This window comes from Chionomys nivalis, chromosome 17, assembly GCF_950005125.1.
Source record: "Chionomys nivalis chromosome 17, mChiNiv1.1, whole genome shotgun sequence".
NCBI lineage: Eukaryota > Metazoa > Chordata > Mammalia > Rodentia > Cricetidae > Chionomys > Chionomys nivalis.
Genome location: NC_080102.1, coordinates 16003654 through 16018395, shown reverse-complemented (window position 1 = coordinate 16018395; position 14742 = coordinate 16003654). Strand labels below are relative to the sequence as shown.

Genomic DNA, 14742 nt, shown 5'->3' with positions numbered 1-14742 from the left:
CTCCTTTGTGCTAGTTGATATTAAAAACTAAAAGAGAGTCAGTGAGATTGTTCAGTGAGGAAAAGTGTGTGCCGGCTGACTTGAGTTAGTCCATGGGACCTGTGAAAAGCTGCAAAGAGGACCGGCTCCATTGAGCTGTGCTCTGACCTCCCCATGTGTGCTGCAGAGCCGCCCATGATGACTGCCCAACAGCAGTGAAAAAAATCTAGACAGAGAAGAGACAGAACTGGGATCGCCAGAAATGATAACTGGAATTTTACCAGATCTGGACCACTCTGGATTACATTTCTTGAAACCCTTAAGACCCTCTATAGAATCACTTATTTTCCCTCTTAGAGGATATTACTGTAGTAGATTGTGGAAGGTGGTTCAGTGGTCTCCCTTGATCCCAGGAGGATCTCTTCTGACTCTTAGTACATGTCTGCCATGGCAGTTGGCACTCTTCTGATACACCTGTCTACCTTTTCTGATACACTTGTAATTATAAGATATAATTTAAGAAATTAGCAACAATCAGAAATTAGCAACAATCATTAGTGATAAAATACATCAATTAGGAGAGCATGCTGTGAAAAGCTATATGAATGTGATCTCTCTTAACTACTGCGCAGATACACTGGCTAAAAGTATGACTTACATCTTGAGCAGAATGAAACAGGGTAGCAATCAGTTTCATTATACAATTTAGAATGGCAGTTTCAAGTTTGTAAGTCATTGGTTTTTGGAATCTCCCATTGATATGTTTTGGGTTGTTGCTAACCAGATAACTAGAACTTCAGAGAGTTAAACTGTAGGTGTAGCTGGGTGACACCAGCTACACCATCAACTTCCGCTGTCCTGGGTCAACATGGGAATTCTTTTTTTTTTTTTAATTTATTTATTTATTATGTATACAATATTCTGTCTGTGTATATGCCTGCAGGCCAGAAGAGGGCAACAGACCCCATTACAGATGGTTGTGAGCCACCATGTGGTTGCTGGGAATTGAACTCAGGACCTTGGGAAGAGCAGGCAATGCTCTTAACCTCTGAGCCATCTCTCCAGCCCCTCAACATGGGAATTCTAAAAAAATGTTAATAAAGATTTCCATGAGATTTAGCTCTCTAGAGTGGCTAGAGTTTATAATCTAAAGATTTAAATTAGTTTTCAAAATGTTGAAAATCTCCCTAGAAGGCAGAAAACAAATTTGAGGGTGGGAAAGAATATTGGTTGGTTAAAAAAAAAAATCCCTCACTCAATCTTTTCTGTGCGGTAGATGCTAACTTCCGGTTCTAATTATGTTGTCTACAACCTGTTTTTGTGTATTATTTTGTTTTCCAGTTTGGGCGGTCATTTGAACTGACTTTGTTTTTCTGTCCCTCGTTTCTTGCTGTTAGTATTGTCAGCTACACCCAAGGCCAACAGTGAAGATAGAGTGAGGAGCTGTGGCTCTAGCCTTAAGAATGGGGATGTACTAGACAGAAGAAGAACAGAAAGTGGCATCATTTAAATATGTGTGTACTTGCACGTGTGCGCTTGTATATGTGCGCATGCGTGTGTGTGTGTATGTGAGCATATGTTTCTGTGCAGGCAGAGACCAGAGGTGTCAGATCCCCGTAGGGCTGAAGTTAACAGGCACTTATAATCTCCTTGACAAGAAGTCTAAGAATTGACCTCTGGTCCCCTGCAAGAACGCTATGCACTTTTAAGCACAGAGCCATCTTCCCAGCCCTAGAAATGACATTTTGTAAAGGAGAAGTAGAAGCGCTTATAATTCCAGTCATTTATGCTACTCTCTCCCTAATCCTGAAGCAATAGGGCCTACTGTTTGTTTGTTTGTTTTTATGATGAGTGATAAATAACTTGTCGGTATTAGTAGTTTCCCATGTTTTGATTTCTAGAAATGTTTAACATCTTTCCTGTTTAGTATTGCTGGAAAGTTATAAATAAATACTTTCTGGTATAAAAATTGCTCATTGTTTACTGAGGAGAACAGCTTAAATGTGGTCATAAAGAACTTTCCAGGTGTGACATGACCTCCGGCGACCTGAGGACCACCTTGCTGCCTTCCACACCTTACCTGTGTCCCTGTGGCCATACAGGGACCTCAGATCCACAGTTACACCTTTCCCTGACACAGCTATGGGCCTCCATATTTAGGTGGGAAAATAGACTTTACTGTTCATTCTGCCCATCCTTGTGATCTAAGACCAACCTTACTAAGACAGAGGCCATAAACACATGCTGAAAACTCCACCTACCCGTGACCTGCCTGAGGACTGTGCTCCCTTCCAGTCTCCCGTCTGCCCCCTCCATTGGGTAGAGATCCTAGGCTTCCACAAGCTCAATAGGACCTATTTTTTTTTTAAAGAATAAATAGTTTTCTTTTTAAGATTTTTTTATTTTTATTTATTTATTTTTTTAACTAAATTTTATTTTACATACCAACCACAGCTTCCCCTCCCTCCTCTCCTTCTCTTCCCTCTCCCCAAGAAATGAATATTGTTTATAATGACTGTCAATAGCTTGTGTTTTTCAAACGCTCTTATGTTTATTTATGTATTTATTTATTGTGTGCCTATGAGATGAGAGAGAGAGAGTAGCACTCATCAGGAGGTCAGAATGTAATTTGTGGTAGTCTGTCATTTCCCTGTGCCATAATAGGCTTCAAGGTTCAAACTCAGGTAGTCAGGTTCCGGGACAAGCATGCTCACCCACTGAGTCATCTCCCTGGCCCTCAAACATGACTTTTTGTCTTGCTGTTCTTGCTGAATAACTCAAAATAATAATTGAGGTGACATATTTTCAACCTGTATGTGAGATAGTATGGTTAGATGAAAATATCTGGAGGAAGATAATAAAGATACATCTTTAAAATGTCATTTCTAAACAACCTCAAAGGTGAAGTTCCCTCTGATTAAGTTGCTATGATCTAATTAGAGCAATGTTCGAATGTCACCTCCAGTGTCTGTCTGGGTGTTTTAGGATTTCAACTTTAATACTGTTTGACAGCACTGTGTATATGTGTGTTTTTCTGTCCCCGTAGGAATGGAAGACGTGACATGTGACAGAACCGAGTTCTTGAGCAACTATCTGACTAACGTGGATGATATTACTTTAGTTCCTGGAACGCTAGGAAGAATTCGATCCAAATTTAGCAATAATCCTAAGTGTAAGTTGGTTCTTCAAATATTAAGTAGTTCAACTAATAATCAACGGAAAAGGTAAAGGCTTGTACTCTGAAGCTAGAGAAATTCTAGTTGGGCTTCAGTTTTTCTCATCTGATGATAAAGACTTGTAATCTATGAAGACTCTTGCGAACATTAACCAATGTGTATTTGGTTAACTAGACAGGAACCAAGAGTGGTTCCGGGCATAGAGCAGCAATGACCGAACATTTGGTTTTATTTTTATCATATGGAAATTGCACTTAATTTGAAGCATGTTTACAACATAAATATCTCTTTATAGGGGTGAGTTTTCTGGCATCAGGGACAGACTGGTCCCTCTGGTGAAGATAGAGTTTCACGGTTGACAGAACAAACATGCGTACCTTCAAGTTCTCTAGTACCTCCAGGCTCTTTCCTTTTCTCAAAGTGATCTTCAGAGCACACGAGAGGAAAAATACTACGTTCTTAGAGTGTTAACTATTCTGAAAAATTGGAAATTCAAAAAACCTAGAAGTATGAGCCTTTGTTTGAACTTGTTTTGCGTGTTGAGGGTGTGATATGCCGCTAACACAAACTTTCAGTCTGTCTCACTACCATCTAGATTTTGAAAACCATGTGGATCCTCTTTTAAATTCTTAAAAAAGTTTTTTTCATTGTATATATTAACGGTGCATGGCATTATGTCACATAGGGCATTTTCATATGAGCCTATATTTTATGTTTCTAAATATATATATAGCTTTACTTCAGACATGCTACGTTAAAATAGAACGTTCAGAATAATAAACCACTGACATCAAGCCCAAAGCTTTGGAAACTTAAATTTTTCCTAAGCTATGTTCCTAAGTCAACACAAATGGGATGTATTCCAGGGTCAACGTTGTGAAATCAACAAAATATTAGTGTTTCTTACTTTTTTTCCATGTCCTTTTCTGTCCTTTGTAGCCCCAGCACCTTTGCTCCCTTGGACTAGATACGAGCCTTTGCCTCGTTATTTGAGCCCTTGGGTTTGGAGGCGTATGCACGGATTTGTTCATTTCTTTATTTCAAAAAGCATTTCTGACATCAGTAAATGTAACGGGGAGACTGTGTAGACGAGCTTATTGGGGACCTTTGGGATTACACTACCAATAATGAAATATTTGTGCTCTCCATTCATTTGGGGAGAGACAGTGAGGTGGGAAACGAAGAATATAGTGGTGGCCTTATGCTGCTGTTCACTTTGCAGCTCTTCCATGTTCTCATTGAGACACTGGACAAGCCTCTTCAGCACTGTGGCTCAGCTTCCTCATGCATAGACTAAGGCTTGTGGGATGATTGGATGAGAGAGTGTGTAAATGTAATTACATTGTATTTAATCTGTAGTCAAAGCTCTGTGTTGAATACAAAGATGCGGTCTTGGCTTTATCATTATCTCAGATGAATACGAACACAATTTTATTAAGTCCCTCCAGTATCCTTGTGTGATATATATTGCCATTCTATTTATGGGCAGTAGAAGTCAAGAGCAGAGAAAGGGTTGAAGGAGCTGGCTCAGAGGTGGCCATAAATGGCAGAGAGAGCTAGGGTTAGAACCTGGATTTGCTGATTCTTTTAAAAACTTCAATTACATCTATTTATTGTGTTTATAAGTATGTAGGTAGATATACAACAATGCCATTTGCCATCGCCTCTGTGTGGAGATCAGAGGACAGAAAACTTGTGGGAATTAGTTTTTCCCTCCAACATTTTGGTCCTGGGAATGAAACTCAGGTTGTCAGGCATGGTGAGAAGTATTTTACTGGCTGAACCATCTGGCCAACCCCACTTGTTGATCCTTAATCTCCACCCTTCTCTCATTCAAAATGGGCTGGGTAGCATGAAATGCTGATCAGTAAAGGTAGAAGGACTGGTATTTCTTAAGAATTTTCTGGGATGTGTCTAAGGATGAGATTGTCCCATGTCATTAATTTCTCTAAACCAGCAGTTCTCGACCCGTGGGTCACAACCCTCTCTGCAAACCTCGATCTCCAAAAATACATTGCGATTCATAACAGTAGTAAAATTACAGTTATGAAGAAGCAACAAAAATAAGTTTATGAGTTGCACCAACATGAAGAACTGTATTAAAGGGTTGCAGCATTAGGAGAGTTGAGACCCATGGCTCTCACCTATCAAAGGACATGGGTTTATTCTGTTTAGTTTCTGGAAAGACTGTGATTCACAAGGACAATGAGTGCAGAAGTACGGGGCATGGCTGGCTCACTGGGACCGCATGCTGTGCTCCATAGTGCAAGATCCTTCACCTTCTAAAACCACTTGGCTGAGTGAGACCTCTAATAGCCCCTGTATCCTGGCATCCTTACGGATGATCAGACAGAAAGGCCCCAAAGCTCTCAGAGAGAAATAGATGCACAGCATGGACTCAGTTATTATTACCGTGATTGCTTGCTTTCTGTGAAATGTGACTCTTAAAACCTAAGTAGAATGGAATCAATGCTTTTACCTTTGGATTTCAGAGCTTTAGGACTAAGTTTCTGAAGACAGTATTTAGCGTGTGCATGTGTATACTTTGAGGGAACCTGTATTTTCCTCAAATATGAACAATTGTTTTATTGTTTATTGAGTGCTTACTAGGCACCAAGCCCTGGGGATTATAGCAGCGAAGGATATGCACAAGCCTAGCTCCGCTGATGTTTCTGTCCCTGGGAGGCCTGCCCTGGGAAAGCCGGATCTCTCCTGAGTACTGCTCCTCTTCTCCTGATTCTATAATGACAGATTGAGGCAAACCTCTTCTTTTAAAAAACAAAACAAAACCCAAACAGCCTACAATCTCTTTTTCCGCACAGTCCGTACCGAGGGGCACCCCGACAATAAGATCCGGTACACACACACACACCCATCATTTACATAGTTGTACTTTAAGCTAGTTTGAGTGTAGGCTGAAATAGTCTTTGTCTCCTGGTTGTGAAAAAAAAAAAAAAAAAAAAAGAAAGGCAGCACACATTTGAGCCTGCAGCTGGAAAGGAGTGCTCACCTATGTAATTAGACCTCTGATGTCACCACAGAAACAGCTCGCTAGCTGCCTTAGGAAACTCATCTTGCAGCAAAGGGTTGCTTGTTCCAAAACCTTGCAGAGAAACAGGAAATGACGATAATAAAAGACCCCTGAAAATGACCAGCTCAGTTCCTGACCTGTAATTGCACACAAACTCAAGTGGGTGCTGCCCAGGACTCGGCTGGGAAAGGTTGATGCAGGTTACCTGGCAGTCCTGTGCTGCGGGAGGAGGACTGACTTCCCTTCTAGGTGAGGAGCCCTGCATCTTGCAGGGCAGATTGCTGCAGGATGCGTGCCACTTGTTGCTTGCCCTGTCGCTGAAATATTAAACACCTGCATTCAATTATGCATTTGTTCAAAACGACACTGAATGGGGTGGAAGCATTTAGTCTCTCGCTGTAAAAATCAACTCTCTTCGTGACTACGTTTTGATACCTTTCTCCCTTTCTTTGCACAGATGACCCTAAAGCCATTATTGCTAACCTTACGGTAAGTGTTGCAAACCGCTAGGCCTCTGCCCTTGGAGCAGCTGCAACATGCTCACCTTCCCATGTTTGCCTTCCCTGTGGGTGGGTAGGAACATTTTCCTCACTGACCTGCGGTCCTGTGTATTTGTTTCCCCTAAGCTTTCAAAACTTCTGGCCCGTGGTCAACTGTAGACTCCCCAATGGTCTTGGCGATGATACAAACCGAGGCTTTGTTCTTCCTATTAAGCTCAGAAGTATTTGCTCATGATTAATCAGCTCTTCATTCACTCTGAAACAGATCTGCCCCCATCTTATAGGCTCCCCCATCCCGCAGGTGGAGACTTCAAAGCGCTTGAACACCCCATCAGATAGGCCTGTATGCCTCTTCTGCTCTCTTCCCACTCTTTCTCCCTCTCCTTGACTTGAGGCAAGTGGGAAAAGCCTTGAGTTTGGAACCACCCACAGTTTTGGGCTCAAGAGTCAGGAATTTATCTCAAAAATACCTCAGGTTCTCTGATAACCTCTAATCTCTTTCCAAAACTGTCTTCCTCCCTTGGAACCTATTTGCTTGTAGCATAAATTATTTAATAGGGGATATCAAATTCCATTTATTCACTGTCTTCTTGTTGGATTAACACTGCCTTCAACTCTCAGGACACAGACTAGCTAAGCATTTTTTTTTTTTTGGTAGAAAACATCCCTCTGTAACACCAATATTCACTTGTATTTCAGTGTAAAAAACCCGATCAGCACTTTAAGCCTTACATGAAACAGCACCTTCCCAAGCGTTTGCATTATGCCAACAACAGGAGAATCGAGGATATCCATCTGCTGGTGGATCGTAGATGGCACATTGCAAGGTAAAATGGGGAGCCTGTGTCTGTTTTTTCAAGCACTTTCCTGTCATCTGGAAACCCTTTGGTTCTTGGTCTTTATTAACCAAAATCTGGATTAGAAATAATCTCATTTGGAAAGTTTTGTATAGTAGATAATCTATGAGAAGGGAAACGATACATCTCAAGTTGCTGGGTCTTTTCTCATAGATCTCTGGGCCCAAGTTTTATGGAGACACTCTGGATTTTTTTTCCCCTTGAACAACTTGAAATACAACTAAGGCCTCGCTGATGTGGTCTTGGTGGACAGGATTGCCTATAGCTGTGTTTGTAGAAAGTCCCTGGAAATGTTAGTTTTGGAACCTCTGTTGCTGTGGACATGTTTTACATTGCTTAAAACACTATTAATGTCTGCCTCCTTCTGAATTCCAGAAGGCTCTCCCAGATCAAGGAGAACCACCCTTTGCTTTGGGATCTGATACAGAGCCGGGAGCTCTGCCACTTCTAAAGAGTCAATGACTGCAGATTTAGTCATTTTTAGGTACTAGTAATAGGGTATTCTCATGCATTTTTTGCTTTAACTTTGACCTTAAGACAAGCCTATGAATATGCTTGTAGTACTAATTGAATGACTATGATGGATACTTGAGCTGGGCAGTAGTTTCTAATAGTTAATGGCTAAGCATGAGATGATAATGAAAAACGTTGATCTTCTAGGAGCTTTGTCTCCACATGAAACACTTGGACATTTAATCTACTATAGCTGTAAAAGACCAAATAGTTAAATATGTGGAATTATGCAAAGACAGATATGAAACTCATATTCTACATTGGAACCATGTAGAACGGATGGGATTTCACATAAAAATGTTATAGAGATGTGGCCAAAATATCTTGGCTGACTATGTCCTCTGTTGTGGCACCTAGGGAGAGAAAAAACGATGCAGTTGTCTAGATTATATGAAAAACCTGTGTCTTGGAGCAGAAATTAAGTGAAAGATGACACTAGATGAGCAAGCAAGACAGGTGCTAACACTTCTGAAGTTCACTCTTGCGTTGTTGAGTTATTACACACATGTACCACTATTCTAAATCCAAGTCACTCTTGGGTGGAAACCTATTCATTAGATTTCTTTGTTTTCCCAAGCGTTAGTCTTTGCTGATATGTACCCTGCCTGTAGTTAGGCAATACTTGAATTATTGGTAGAAGAGTTCACAAAACAGTTCTGTAAAAGGTGTCTTTGTGTCACAAAAGGTAAATTTAAGCAATTGTAATATCTTGCAGGCAATATTTTCATTACTTCTAAATACATGTTCTAGGTGAGGCCATACTTTTGTTAGCTATGCCTTGGTTAGTGTTAAACTGGCCGCTTCATGAACTCTGGTCTTACTATCCTGCTAGGTAAGTTTACATACAAATATTTTTATAGAACACAGATCTCCATGAATTGATTCTCCATGAATTGATTCAACATCACATGTTGAAAAATGCCTTCTGTGTCTTGAGACTGAGCCTGGTGAACACATAGCAGGGAGAGCTCTTCAGTCCAAGCAGGAGTCATGGAGAGTACATGGACTTCTTTTCAAAATTTCCCCTTCAACCTGGGGTGATATGCAAGGCAATAACACCAAAGGAATGAACAGAAGTAGCTGTCATTGCTATTGGAATGCTGCAATTAAGACAGAGACAACTGGGCTTCAGACAGGTCTTTTCAGGGATCCTATGTACCTCAGATTTGCTTTTTATCAGCATGATTTGGGACAGAATCCTAACTGATCATAAAATTGTTTCAATGTAGGAAACCTTTGGATGTTTATAAGAAGCCATCCGGAAAATGTTTTTTCCAGGGTGACCATGGCTTTGATAACAAGGTCAACAGCATGCAGGTATGACCCCAAGACTGAATTGAAACTGAGTTCTCGGCAGGGGTGGGTGGGGGAGAAGGGAATCGCAGGCTAATTCAGACAATAGAAGAGACCTTGCTCATGATAGCAGGGATGGTTAACTATGTTTCTCTCTTTTGTTGGGGGAAGACTGTTTTTGTAGGTTATGGCCCAACTTTTAAGTACAGGACGAAAGTGCCTCCATTCGAAAACATCGAGCTTTACAATGTTATGTGCGGTAAGTCACTTGTTCAATCAAACTCGCTGAAACAATCTTTGGCCAGTGAATTTCCTTACTACTAGAAAAAGAAATGAGGAGTCTATTTTCTACAACCTCCTCTCTCACACACACACAAAATTGTAACTTGCCCATTGGTTCAAAGGACAGAATGTCACCCCCTTCTAAGGCTTCTTTGTGTCCCTTCAACAGTTGACTAATGGGGAGTTTTCATAGTGTTGCTGTTGGCAGCCGTTGGCTGATCCAACATAGCATTACAGTTCGACACCGTTGGTCAGAGACCCGATGAAGCAAGAGTTCCATGCCGGCAGAGCGTTCCCCCACCTCCCTCTCTCACATTGCAGCCCAGTGAAAGCTTGGCCAGCTTGCATCCCAGCCAGCTATTTATGTGCTCCTAATTATTTTTCTTCTTTGAGCTTCTCGTTGCTGAATGAGGACAGCTTTTCCTATTTAGTAAGGGAGTGCCAGTCTGGTGGTTAGAGGGGGAGACTGAAAGTCGGGTCTCCTGGGTTCTTTCCCTAGGTTGGCTGCTTGCTCACCACTGTCCTGCCTCTCAGCTTAGGCAAGTCACTGTATGCCCACTTGGCAACCATTCACTTGCTGTGAAATCAGCCCGTTCATCCCTTGGTAGCCCAATCAAGGCACATGGCCAAAAGCTACTCATGTCCTCACACTTTTGTGGAGTGTGTTAGAGGGTAGTCTGTGAGTATTTATTGATTATGTCTTATTTCAAAATTTGGGTCTAAAAAGTCCAGAAAAGTGCACAGGAGGGTGACGATACCAATATTGTCATACATACGGGCAATGGCTGAGTAAACTACTTCTCCTTTCAGGGTTTTTGGGAATGTCTGTATTCATGCTCTAGCAATGAACAGAGCTATTTCAAGAAGTGTTAACAAGGCATCGTGAGGTCAGAATGGTTCAGAAGGTGTGTTAGGAGTGGCAGATATGCTAACTTAGTCCAGTTGTGGTTTGTGTTCAATATTTATAGACTCCTGGAAGGCAAAAGGCTTTGGCTCTTACCATAGTTCATCCGAGAACAAATAACCACCTGTATCTCTTCCTTTCTTTTCTTCAGATCTCCTAGGATTGAAGCCGGCTCCCAATAACGGGACCCACGGAAGTTTGAATCACTTATTAAGGACAAATACCTTTAGGCCAACCATCCCGGAGGAAGTTACTAGACCCAATTACCCAGGGATTATGTACCTCCAGTCTGATTTTGACCTGGGCTGCACTTGTGATGATAAGGTAGAGCCAAAGGTAGAAATGATCTTTGTGCTTTACCATGGAGATATTTATTTGGTGTATAAAGCATTGTCTAGGGGAGCTTTCTGTGATAAGAGCATTGATTACTGTCCCTGCTGTCCAGAATGGAGCCAGTGACTGGTTATGATGGAGGGATGAAGTGCTATTAAAAGCTGAATATGGCTCACGGCTACCATCTCAGACAGCACAGGTCTGGAGGTTGCCCAGGTGAGGTACAGGTCCACTCTCGGGATGCTGCAGCTGGCGAGGGGCAAGGAAAGCTCTCCTGCTCTGCTGTTATGACCTCTGGTCCAGCCCTTGCTCCTGCCACAGGTGACTAAGGGATAGCATGGTATCTCTCCCAGGCTCACACCACTATATGGGGGTAGGGCTGGGCCAGATTTCCCACACTCATTCTCAGAGATGCCTCCCTTCCTCCCCACCACAGCTGACTGTGCTGCCCATGCAAGGAGCAGCGGGAGTGCATCCCCACCAGTGATTCTATTAGCAGAAATGAACCAATGCTTCCACAGGGTTGAGAAGATGCTTGCATAAAGCAAGGACGTTATTCCACTTTTATAAGCTGTTTAATTATAGATTTAATTATGTGGTTTTTTTTTTATTAGCCTCAGAAAAATGAACGGTAACTCTATTGTGCAATCTCTTTCCCTTACCATCGGTTCCCTCTCAGGATTCCCAGGGGCATAGGAGCCACAGTTTTGTAGGCTCTAGAATAAGAGGAATTCAGTTAGCCCTTCCTTCCCATCCCCACATTTATTTCCTTCCTACCTTTGCTCTTGATAGGAATCTGGGAGGCTAAGGAATAAAGGGGAGGCAAGGTCCAGAAGCTGGAGGTGTGAAGCTGCCAAAATTAATAAAATCAATAGGAACCAACTTACCAAGAGGATCACAAATAGACATTTTGAGGAGTCTATTCTTCCTTCCTTCCTTCCTTCCTTCCTTCCTTCCTTCCTTCCTTCCTTCCTTCCTTCCTTCCTTCCTTCCTTTCCTTCCTTCCTCCCTTTCTCCCTTCCTGTTCTCTCTCTCTCTTTCTTTTGTTTCTTTCTATCAAGGCGTCTTCTCCAACACAGCATTAACTGGGACCCTGAAAGTCATGTTTAATTCTCATACTTGACTCTGTACTTTTACTTTGCTTATATATAGCTCTTAAATAGTAAGCGAAGTGTCTTAACACGTCTCAAAATAACCTATGGTATAGTTTTGCATATGGGAAATTTTTATGTGGCTGCTGTTGTAGGCTCTGAAGCCTGCGATTGTTTGATACATCATTATTTCTGGGCTACATTCATGTGAATTTGCATTTGAACTTTTAGCTCACTTATTTTTCATGTTAATTAGTTACATTTGATATATTAATAGATCACACTGTTTTTGTCAACTTTCCTCTCAAGAGCATTTGGTAATGTTCAAATATCAGCTTTACAGTTACTCAGAGGGCATCATTGTAAACAAGGTTTTATGGTGAGTGCTCGAGGGCCTCAGGGATCTGTGTCAGGTGCAATGTTGAGCAGCTATTTTTCAGGGTGGTTCCGTCATTCTCCAGAAGTGCGGAGTCATTATTGTTTGGATTTGAAAAGAGCCATTTTATATATTGGTTTGGTGGATTATTTTAGTGCAGACAGGAAGGCACTACTGTGCCTGCTTAACATGTATGTGTCCCAGTACCCATCCTTCTCCGCCTGGGAAGCTACCATGATTGCACACTGTGTGAAGGGAAAGAAACTGAGCCACAGGGTGGTTAACAAAGATGCTCACAGACACAGGGGGGCAAGCTCGGGATGCAATCGGGAGATAAAGCAGCAGCTGCTCAGGAGGGTTTGACCGCAGTGACCGACATGGAGTTGAGCAAGGCGCTGAATTGGAAGAAGGGGAAGGGAGAAAGAACCCCTCTGACGTGCCTTCTTTTCTCCTTTTCTGGTTTTCACATGGGAAGAACAAACTGGAAGAGCTCAATAAACGGCTCCACACCAAAGGGTCTACAGAAGGTAAGGGCGGCTTCAAAAACCAACAAAATAAGTTTAACGTCTAGTTTTTACAAATGGAAGACTGGAGCTGGAGAGACGGCTTGCTGCTCTTCCAGAGGACCAGGCTCGCGACAGCACACAGAACTGTGCCCTAGACATCAGCCCTTTTGCTTTTATCTAGTGGTGTCACCTCTACCCACAGCTCACCAGTGCAAGGGAGACTCACGATGCTGTTGGCGTCGAGTCTGTTCATCCCACTGGGGTGCTGTCCTGCAAGTTGCACGGCTGCAGGTTAGGACAGAAAATAATTAGGAACAATAAGACAATCTATCAGGCAAATCCTTCCTTTAAATTTATTTTGTTTGTTTGTTTTGAGACAGGGTCTTACTATGTGGCTCTGGCTGTCCTGGAACTCACTATGTAGACCAGGCTGGCCTCCAATTTAAAAAGATCCGCCTGCCTCTGCCTCCCAAGTGCTGGGATTAAAGGCATAAGCCACCATATCTAGCTCTTCCTCTTGACTTTGAAGTTCTGGAAAATTAGAAGCTAGAGTAGGAACTTCTCTGAAGGTTTCTTGCAGTAGATGGGATGCTTTTCTGAGACAAAAGGGGGCTGGATTGAGGAAGCAGATAGAACAGCATGGTAGCCCTACATCGAGTGCTAACGCACACAGATTCTCCCGGAGCCATCTCTCCAGCCATCAATTTCCATGTGGTCTTGTTTAATCTATTGAGTATTGTTCCCTGTCTGAATAAGCAGAGGTCGAGGAAGGCAGCAGCAGGTTTTATTTACTTGCCTTACTTCCTTTCTATAAAACATCTTCATCTTCCTTTTCTGCATCCCCACCCTCCCCCTTTGCCCTTTGATCAGCAAACACACAGGCTTTCTGGCGTGTAATTGGATAACACAGTACCACAGGCAGGACTTTGCTGGCGAAGGCTTTGCTTATCCCCCACAAACTCTACAAATGACTCGAAAGTTTGGCGCCTAAATTTTAGTACTGCAGTGCCATGATAAAGGAACGACAGCAACAACAAAAAATGCAAGTTGCCAGGGGAATGGGATAGGGAGTGTCATGATTTCCAAATGGTTAATTACCAACAAAGCAGCACCAAGGTACTCTTTACAAAAGCCCGCTGGTTGGTTCATTCCGACGGCTTTCCATGGACTCTCGTATTCGCGTGGATGGAAATCCCACCTGTTCTTGGTCATAAACATTTCCACCTGACTGACAATGTCTGCCTCTAGTCTGTTGCTGAGACGGCATTGTGTTCATGTGACACAATCACTCCCTTAACCTAGCACTTCCTGCAAGCATGTAAGAGGCCTTGGGGCTGGTGAACTTGGGGCTGCCAGGGATAGAAGGAGCTGTGGTCGATGAGGTTCCTTCTATGCGATTTTGCTCAGAGTTGATCCTAAGTGTCTTACATGTGTCACTGTTGAGTCTTACCTGTCTGTCTGTCTGTCTGTCTGTCTGTCTGTCTGTCATGCAGCACATGGCAACCACAGCCCCCCCCCTTCCTGCACTCCTCTCAGCCCCTTCCCCACTTTCTTCCCAGATTCCCTGCCCCTTCATTTCCCTTCAGAAAAGAACAGGACTCCCAGTGTTATCAACCAAACACGGGCTAACAAGATGCAATAAGACTAGGCCCAAACCCTCTCATCAAGTCTGGAAGAGGCAACCCAGCAGGAGGAAAACGGTCCCAAGAAAAGGCAAAAAAGTCAGAGATACCCCTACTCTCACTGTTAGGAGTCCCACAAGAACACCAAGCTACATAATTATAACGTATTTGCAGATGACCTAACAGAGACCTGTGTGAAGTCTGTGGGGGCAAGCCATATGTCCTCACTCGGTATGGCTGGGCTCTTAGCTGGGGTGGACTCTGTTTAGTCTGAAAGAT

At 42.6% G+C, this 14742-nt stretch overlaps 1 protein-coding gene across 5 annotated transcripts in view; it reads left to right on the top strand.

Moving 5' to 3' along the window:
• The window catches only part of Enpp2 (ectonucleotide pyrophosphatase/phosphodiesterase 2), a 110128-nt gene that overhangs the window by 75861 nt on the left and 19525 nt on the right, over positions 1–14742 (top strand). For 3 of the 5 annotated variants that reach the window (XM_057791584.1, XM_057791586.1, XM_057791583.1), the window contains 7 exons: positions 3026–3151; positions 6644–6675; positions 7386–7513; positions 9286–9373; positions 9521–9608; positions 10687–10871; positions 12811–12862. In XM_057791584.1, the coding sequence (XP_057647567.1) occupies positions 3026–3151; positions 6644–6675; positions 7386–7513; positions 9286–9373; positions 9521–9608; positions 10687–10871; positions 12811–12862 (699 nt within the window). The remainder of the gene's footprint in view (positions 1–3025; positions 3152–6643; positions 6676–7385; positions 7514–9285; positions 9374–9520; positions 9609–10686; positions 10872–12810; positions 12863–14742) is intronic. The other 2 variants (XM_057791587.1, XM_057791585.1) reach the window with 1 other exon arrangement.